This window comes from Lithobates pipiens, unplaced genomic scaffold (assembly GCF_037356315.1).
Source record: "Lithobates pipiens isolate NorthernLeopardFrog02 unplaced genomic scaffold, aLitPip1_a1.2 Scaffold_25, whole genome shotgun sequence".
Lineage (NCBI taxonomy): Eukaryota > Metazoa > Chordata > Amphibia > Anura > Ranidae > Lithobates > Lithobates pipiens.
In genome coordinates this window covers 228,636,666-228,646,359 of record NW_027507787.1, presented here as the reverse complement: position 1 = coordinate 228,646,359, position 9,694 = coordinate 228,636,666, and the positions used below count along the sequence as shown (strand labels likewise).

At 45.4% G+C, this 9,694-nt stretch overlaps 1 protein-coding gene across 2 annotated transcripts in view; it reads right to left on the bottom strand.

The window, feature by feature from the left end:
• Positions 1-487: 487 nt before the first annotated feature.
• The window catches only part of LOC143930936 (killer cell lectin-like receptor subfamily B member 1B allele C), a 128,185-nt gene continuing 118,978 nt past the window's right edge, over positions 488-9,694 (bottom strand). The window contains exons 1-2 of one of the 2 annotated variants that reach the window (XR_013262855.1): positions 1,084-1,199; positions 867-990 (exon numbers count right to left, since the gene is read on the bottom strand). Coding sequence is in view for 1 of the 2 variants with exons in the window: in XM_077455626.1 (XP_077311752.1) it covers positions 867-990 (124 nt within the window). In the remaining variant the exon portion in view is untranslated. Of the gene's footprint in view, positions 991-1,083; positions 1,200-9,694 lie in introns of those variants that run through there. The other variant, XM_077455626.1, reaches the window with a different exon arrangement.

The following is a 9,694-nucleotide window of genomic DNA, read 5'->3' as shown; positions in this document are numbered from 1 at the left end:
ATTGTTTCCGAGCATGCGTAGGAATTTTGCGCATTGTAATTGGTACAGACGATCGGGATTTCCGATCTGAACTTTTTCTGACCGAAAAATTGAGAACCTGCTCTCAATCTTTTTCTGGCTGGAATTCCGCCAGGAAAAGTCCGATGGAGCATACACACGGTCGCATTTTCCGACTAAAAGTTCTCATTGGTCTTTTGCTGCCCAAATTTCCAATCGTGTGTACGGGGCATTAGGCTTTAATCAGGATTCTGTGCTGAAACAAATCCTTTGTATAGTCCAGCCAAGTAGTAACATATGTTTTAAATGTATATTCTCATGTTAGAGTGTATTGTAATACTGGGATACATCATTGCACTCTGGGGGTTATTTACAAAAGGCAAATCCAATTTGCACTGCAGTTGCACCTGGAAGTGCAGTCGCTCTAAATCTAAGGGGTAGATCTGAAATGAGGGGAAGCTCTGCTGATTTTATCATCCAATCATGTGCAAGATAAAATGCTGTTTTTTATTCTCCTTACATGTCCCCTTTGGATCCACAGCGACTTTAATTCCAAGTGCACTTGTAGTGCAAAGTGGATTTTCCTTTAGTAAATAACCCCCATAGTGTATAAAATACTACTGAACCCAAATGTACTGTATCTCCAGGTGCAACTGTACCACCACTGTAACTTACCCGTAATAATCAATAAAAACATTGAACAAGAAATATGACAATTTTTACAAGGTCTTGGATTTCCCATTGCAGAAAATGATTAATAACATCTAGAATGGTGATGATGTGGATATTGGATGTGATCTTCCCGTATTACTCTGTATTGGGGGTGATCTGTGGTCTGTACAGAGTGTCTGTATGTTGGGAGGAATCTGTCAGATCTTCAGAGATCTCTTCTGACAAATCCAGTTGTGGTTGGATAGACAGTGATCTCTATTATATCCAGAATCTGCTTCCATCCATACACAGTCTCCGGAATATTCCTCTGATATCTGTAATCTGGGTAATAAATAACAATGAGGAGTTATGAGTATTTATTGTTTTCTGGATGAACATCATTCATATTCTCAGTGTAGATGAAGAATCACTTACAGGCCGGTATTATAGAGGTGACCGTCCACCCATCTCCATCCATCTCCATCTCTGTACAGACCCATCCAGAACTTTCCACCTGTGTGTTGGCTGATGGATCTGTTTATAAACTCCTGGGAGAAGAGAACATCATCTGTCACCATCCAACCACAGACATCGGACACACACATTGGATAGAAGTCTGAAGATGATTGGTCTATTCATCATTTCTAAAAGCTCCATTGTGGACAACCCCCCCCCCCCCAACAAAAAATTAAAGGATCCCTGAAGATGAATTATTTGTCAATTTCCTAATATTCCATTAGAAATACAATCATTTTACATGTCTATTCTTCTACATTAAAGTAATAAAAAAATCACATACAATATACAGGGTAGGTGCTCATTAACTGTACATAGAAAGCATCACCCAATAATATCATCAGCTGTGGAATGAATAATCTTTTTGGCAGGTAAAATTGTCCCTGTTTATGGAAATTTCTTGTGCTGTCACAGTGTGCACATCATACACATTACAATCTGGCCGTACAACCCTCATACAATCAACTTCATATTTACCATGACTGTGTAATATAACCAGTTCAGCTATCGTACATTTATACCCCTATGGACCGGAGGAATTTTTATATTTCTGATATCAGCCCGCTAATTTGTCATGATTTAAGATAACAAAGTAATCATGTTTTGTTTTTTGAGGATAAACTGATTTATTTTGGCAATATTTTTTGATAATTTGTCCTGTTTAAAATCACACCAAATTTTTGATTTGTCTGGATAAAAAAAAAATGTAAATAATAATAATAAAAAAAAGTAAAAACAGTGAAATAGGGGAAAAAAAACAACTTAAGAAACAATGGTTAAGCTGAGAAGGTGAGGACGAAGTTAATTAGGACTGATTAGGGTTACAGTGGTTGTAAACCCCAGACATGAAATATGAACAGCGCATATCCCTTTATAGATCTCTAATGCCGCGTACACACGATCGAATTGTCTGGCAGACTTAGTCCGCAAACAATCCGGCAAGCAATCCGAACTTTCTAATGAACGGACTTGGCCACACACAGACACTCCGAAAGTCAGACGATTTCTAACGCAATGACGTACAGCATGTACGACGGGACTAGAAAAAGGAAGTTCAGTAGCCAGTAGCCAATAGCTTCCTTCTCGTACTTGCTTCTGAACATGCGTCATTCTTAGTCCGCCGGACTAGCACACTGACGAACGGATTTTCCGCTGAAAGCCAAGTCTGGCGGACAAATTTTGATGCAAAACTACTTTCTAAGTCCGCCAGACTTTGCGATGAAAAAGTCCGCTGGAGCCCACACACGATCGAATTGTCCGGCATAATGCGGTCCGGCGGACAATTCGGCAGTGCGTACGCGGCATTAGAAAGAAAGATGCCGGCACACAGATGATATTAATCTTTTGGGTACGCTGCAGTCAAGAAAAACCTTAATGTGGGCTTAAAAAATTGTATATAGAAATGTGGACTGCGCCAACCTTACCAAAAATGTTTTTATGTAATATTCCTCACCTCTACTGTGAATCAGTGTACTTTATCAATCAAACCGCTTACTCCCCCCCCAATTGTGATACACCTTTTATAAATATGATTATTATACTAAAAATTTATATGATCATAAAAAAATATAATCCTAAAAAATATATACACAAATTCAATTAATACCACCAGTGACTTAACAAACACCAACCACTAAATATTAATAAATAATGTGTAGATAGCAATAGACTATGAAATGTATATAATTAATCAATCACCCTTAGTGAAAACATAATTCATAAACAAATCAATTATGATATAACTTAATATTAGTGCCAGTCCATCATCATGAAAGTGGTAAAAAATGGGAAAAAGGAGAAATTCCCTTCAATGCAGTCCAAAATTCTCAGTGAGCAATCACCAGCTTCTATTTATTCCTGTGTTGTGCACACCAAAAAAAGTCACCCTTGTCACCACCTTATAAATTGGCCACTCACCAGAGAAAGGTGAATGCTCGCCTTTGGTTCATTAAACGGATAACCACTCCTTGCAATCGATCGTTCGTGCACCCTTCAAGGGGTATGTGTCCCTGGCCGCTCCTCCAGTATAATACAGAGCAATGCTGGTAAAGGTTGTTGGGTGGTGGAGCTGTACATAAGAAATGCATCCTAAAAACTTTTTTCGTTTTTTAGAATGTAAATCCTCAACTGGATAATGACCTACCTAAACCGTCCAAGTGGTTCGCATTCAATCGAGCATGCCACCGCATTACATAATTGTTGGTAGATTTAAATTGTACAATCAGATTGTAATGTAGATTGTCTCGGTCCTTATGAGCTTTCAGCCATTAATTGATACAATCTATTAAATAATGATTATTTGACCAATTTACATCACCTTTGGTTTTCTGAGACAAAAAGCAATCCAAATAATTCCCCCTTGGCTGAGTTGATCAGGAGCTCACTAAATATATTGAATGGAGGGTCTTTATTGTGTGTTTTTATTGAATTCAGTATAAAGGGGTGGTAAATAGTGATGGACGAACGTTTCGCCCGGCGGTCGTTTCGCGGCGAATTTCCGACATTCGCGGTCCGCACGTTCGAACGCCTTTTTCCGTCGTTCGCCGCGGCGGACTTACGTGTTTAATGTATACAAGAACTTTAACCTTTGGTGACACGTTTATCATGTGATACAGGACAGCCAATTGAGACATGACAGCACATGGACACTTGGACATTCCCCCTAACCTATAAATACACCCGATCCGGTGGCCATTTTACATTCTTTCTTCTGTTACGATAGGGACAGGTTCCTGTGTGGAGTAGGGAGAGATAAACCACTAGCTATTTGGTACACAAAAGTTCTTTTCAGGACTGGTATAGGTGTTAGGTGTTGATAGGTTTGCTGTGCTGCTGATTCTTGCAGCAGCCTGAGTGTCTTTTGTTAGTTTAGAGAAAGGGAAAGGACGGTGTATGCTACAGGGACAGCCAGATTAGTCTTTCATCATCATCATCATCATCATCATCATTAGCTGTTACTATCAAGGTCCACAAAAGAGCTGTTCCAGTAACCACTAATCGTTCTCTTTTTTTGCCAATTTGTATAGGGACAGGAAGGAAGCAGTGTTGTCAGGCAGTGAGGGTAATTTTAAAGACTTGCTGTTATTATTAGTTCCACAAAGGTTCTTTTCAGGACTGGTATCAGTGGTACAGTAATAGGCTTGTACATGTATAATATTCTTTCTTCCAAATATAGAAAGGATATTATACTTGACTGCTGCCCTTCTGCTGCAGTCTGCTAAACATTCACAACTCACTTGTTCCACAAAAGTTCTTATAAGGACTGGTAACTTGGTATAGGGTGCTACGGTACATAGGCTTGAGTGCGGTACAGTCTGCTGTTCTGTAAGGACCGCTATCGGTCCACAATAGATAGGGTTGACGTGCACCACTGCTGACCGCTGCCCTATACTGCAGCAGTCCTTCAGCGGTATAGGGACTGACGTACAGTCTGCTAATCACTAACACACAACCTGCTTGTTCCACAAAAGTTCTTATAAGGACTGGTAACTTGGTATAGGGTGCTACGGTACATAGGCTTGAGTGCGGTACAGTCTGCTGTTCTGTAAGGACCGCTATCGGTCCACAATAGATAGGGTTGACGTGCACCACTGCTGACCGCTGCCCTATACTGCAGCAGTCCTTCAGCGGTATAGGGACTGACGTACAGTCTGCTAAACACTAATACACAACCTGCTTGGTCCACAAAAGTTCTTATAAGGACTGGTAACTTGGTATAGGGTGCTACGGTACATAGGCTTGAGTGCGGTACAGTCTGCTGTTCTGTAAGGACCGCTATAGGTCCACAATAGATAGGGTTGACGTGCACCACTGCTGACCGCTCACCTATACTGCAGCAGTCCTTCAGCGGTATAGGGACTGACGTACAGTCTGCTAATCACTAACACACAACCTGCTTGTTCCACAAAAGTTCTTATAAGGACTGGTAACTTGGTATAGGGTGCTACGGTACATAGGCTTGAGTGCGGTACAGTCTGCTGTTCTGTAAGGACCGCTATCGGTCCACAATAGATAGGGTTGACGTGCACCACTGCTGACCGCTGCCCTATACTGCAGCAGTCCTTCAGCGGTATAGGGACTGACGTACAGTCTGCTAAACACTAATACACAACCTGCTTGGTCCACAAAAGTTCTTATAAGGACTGGTAACTTGGTATAGGGTGCTACGGTACATAGGCTTGAGTGCGGTACAGTCTGCTGTTCTGTAAGGACCGCTATCGGTCCACAATAGATAGGGTTGACGTGCACCACTGCTGACCGCTCACCTATACTGCAGCAGTCCTTCAGCGGTATAGGGACTGACGTACAGTCTGCTAATCACTAACACACAACCTGCTTGTTCCACAAAAGTTCTTATAAGGACTGGTAACTTGGTATAGGGTGCTACGGTACATAGGCTTGAGTGCGGTACAGTCTGCTGTTCTGTAAGGACCGCTATCGGTCCACAATAGATAGGGTTGACGTGCACCACTGCTGACCGCTGCCCTATACTGCAGCAGTCCTTCAGCGGTATAGGGACTGACGTACAGTCTGCTAATCACTAACACACAACCTGCTTGTTCCACAAAAGTTCTTATAAGGACTGGTAACTTGGTATAGGGTGCTACGGTACATAGGCTTGAGTGCGGTACAGTCTGCTGTTCTGTAAGGACCGCTATCGGTCCACAATAGATAGGGTTGACGTGCACCACTGCTGACCGCTGCCCTATACTGCAGCAGTCCTTCAGCGGTATAGGGACTGACGTACAGTCTGCTAAACACTAATACACAACCTGCTTGGTCCACAAAAGTTCTTATAAGGACTGGTAACTTGGTATAGGGTGCTACGGTACATAGGCTTGAGTGCGGTACAGTCTGCTGTTCTGTAAGGACCGCTATAGGTCCACAATAGATAGGGTTGACGTGCACCACTGCTGACCGCTCACCTATACTGCAGCAGTCCTTCAGCGGTATAGGGACTGACGTACAGTCTGCTAATCACTAACACACAACCTGCTTGTTCCACAAAAGTTCTTATAAGGACTGGTAACTTGGTATAGGGTGCTACGGTACATAGGCTTGAGTGCGGTACAGTCTGCTGTTCTGTAAGGACCGATATAGGTCCACAATAGATAGGGTTGACGTGCACCACTGCTGACCGCTCACCTATACTGCAGCAGTCCTTCAGCGGTATAGGGACTGACGTACAGTCTGCTAATCACTAACACACAACCTGCTTGTTCCACAAAAGTTCTTATAAGGACTGGTAACTTGGTATAGGGTGCTACGGTACATAGGCTTGAGTGCGGTACAGTCTGCTGTTCTGTAAGGACCGCTATCGGTCCACAATAGATAGGGTTGACGTGCACCACTGCTGACCGCTGCCCTATACTGCAGCAGTCCTTCAGCGGTATAGGGACTGACGTACAGTCTGCTAAACACTAATACACAACCTGCTTGGTCCACAAAAGTTCTTATAAGGACTGGTAACTTGGTATAGGGTGCTACGGTACATAGGCTTGAGTGCGGTACAGTCTGCTGTTCTGTAAGGACCGCTATAGGTCCACAATAGATAGGGTTGACGTGCACCACTGCTGACCGCTCACCTATACTGCAGCAGTCCTTCAGCGGTATAGGGACTGACGTACAGTCTGCTAATCACTAACACACAACCTGCTTGTTCCACAAAAGTTCTTATAAGGACTGGTAACTTGGTATAGGGTGCTACGGTACATAGGCTTGAGTGCGGTACAGTCTGCTGTTCTGTAAGGACCGCTATCGGTCCACAATAGATAGGGTTGACGTGCACCACTGCTGACCGCTGCCCTATACTGCAGCAGTCCTTCAGCGGTATAGGGACTGACGTACAGTCTGCTAAACACTAATACACAACCTGCTTGGTCCACAAAAGTTCTTATAAGGACTGGTAACTTGGTATAGGGTGCTACGGTACATAGGCTTGAGTGCGGTACAGTCTGCTGTTCTGTAAGGACCGCTATCGGTCCACAATAGATAGGGTTGACGTGCACCACTGCTGACCGCTCACCTATACTGCAGCAGTCCTTCAGCGGTATAGGGACTGACGTACAGTCTGCTAATCACTAACACACAACCTGCTTGTTCCACAAAAGTTCTTATAAGGACTGGTAACTTGGTATAGGGTGCTACGGTACATAGGCTTGAGTGCGGTACAGTCTGCTGTTCTGTAAGGACCGCTATCGGTCCACAATAGATAGGGTTGACGTGCACCACTGCTGACCGCTGCCCTATACTGCAGCAGTCCTTCAGCGGTATAGGGACTGACGTACAGTCTGCTAAACACTAATACACAACCTGCTTGGTCCACAAAAGTTCTTATAAGGACTGGTAACTTGGTATAGGGTGCTACGGTACATAGGCTTGAGTGCGGTACAGTCTGCTGTTCTGTAAGGACCGCTATCGGTCCACAATAGATAGGGTTGACGTGCACCACTGCTGACCGCTGCCCTATACTGCAGCAGTCCTTCAGCGGTATAGGGACTGACGTACAGTCTGCTAAACACTAATACACAACCTGCTTGGTCCACAAAAGTTCTTATAAGGACTGGTAACTTGGTATAGGGTGCTACGGTACATAGGCTTGAGTGCGGTACAGTCTGCTGTTCTGTAAGGACCGCTATAGGTCCACAATAGATAGGGTTGACGTGCACCACTGCTGACCGCTCACCTATACTGCAGCAGTCCTTCAGCGGTATAGGGACTAAGAGTTTTGTCACAGGGTCATTTAAAAAATGACAGGCAGAGGAAGAGGCAGGCCCTTCCGCAGGGGTGGTAGGGGTAGGGCAGGAGCAACAGGCTTGAGCCAAAGTGGGAAGTTGCAGAAGGTGCGTTCAATTACTTTAAAGGATGCACCAGACTTGGTTGAGTGGCTCGCTCAGCCTTACTCTTCTGCACCCTCCTCATCCTCTCGATCTGCACCCTCTTCTTCACTCTCTGCTATGTGCACCCCCAAAGACACTACCACCAACAACACGACCACCACCACCACCACCACATACCTTCCGCTTGAGTCACTGGAATTATTTTCCGATCCATATCAAGAGGACATTTCTGATGCGCAGCCACTCTTGGTATTGGATCAGGAAGAGGAGGTAGCAACAAGCGCTACTCAGCAGTCTGACGCCAGTACCCAGATCAGCCCAAGGAGGAGGTTGGTCCCCGGTGTTGCTGCCTACTCCGAGATCTCTACTTATAGCGGTGGGGAAGGTGACGTTGATGATGACGTGTCTAGTGATGTCACGTGGGTGCCCACAAGAGAGGAAGAGGAGGGGAGTTCAGAGGGAGATATGGACCAGCAGATAGGGAGGAGAAGCAGCAATGACTTACATTGCACAGCAGGGACAAAGCAGACTGCAAATGTATCAGGAGCGAGTCATCGACCATGTACGGTCACATCTGGCGCTCCCAGGACACCGGCACATGGCTCCGCAGTGTGGGCTTTTTTTAACGTGTCCGCTGCTGACAATAGCGTTGCCATCTGCAATCTTTGCAGTCAACGCGTTAGTCGCGGTAAGCCCAATACTCACCTAGGGACGACCGCCTTAAGAAGGCACATGAGCAGCCATCACCGAGCCCAGTGGGAGCAACGGAACACACAAAGCCACACTGCAGGCTCTCACCGTCCAGCCTCGTCTTCTACTTCTCCTTCTCCTCTCTCCTCACAATTGTCCTCCACTCCACCTTCCATCACGCCAAGCTCACATTTTTCTGCAAAAAGGCAGGCTTCCGTGGGCCTAATGTTTGAGCGTAAAAAAATGATGATGCCGGATAACCCTCTTGCCCAACGGTTGGCGGCTGGCTTGTCAGAACTCATAGCCCGCCAACTACTGCCATATAAACTGGTGGACTCGGAGGCCTTTCGCAAATTTGTGGCCATTGGAACACCACAATGGAAGGTCCCAGGAAGGAAGTATTTCTCAGAGAAGGGCATCCCAGAGCTATATGGCCATGTTCAGCGGCAAGTGAATGTATCTCTGGCACACAGTGTCGGTGCCAAGATACATCTGACCACAGACACGTGGTCTAGCAAACACGGGCAGGGAAGGTATATCAGTTTTACTGCCCACTGGGTGAACCTTCTGACGGCCGTCAAGCATGTAACCCGTGGCACCCGTGTAGATTTGGTTTTACCGCCACGGATTGCATGCAGGCCTGACTCTTCTTCTCCTCCTCCTACTCCATCCTCCTCCCTCTCCTCCTCAGCTGCCTCCTCCTTTTCCGCTGCTAGCGTCTCTTCCACTGCACCGCCCAAGCTCCCCAGAACCTATTCCACATGCCAGGTGAGACGTTGCCATGCCGTGCTGCGTCTGTTGTGCCTGGAAGCAAAGAGCCACACTGGCCCGGCACTCCTTTCAGCTTTGCGTTCACAGGCAGATGAGTGGCTAACACCGCTCAATTTGACAGTTGGTAAAGTGGTGTGTGACAACGGTGCCAATCTGCTTAGCGCATTGAAACAGGGCAAAATCACGCACGTGCCGTGCATGGCACACGTCTTAAACTTGGTCGTGCAGCG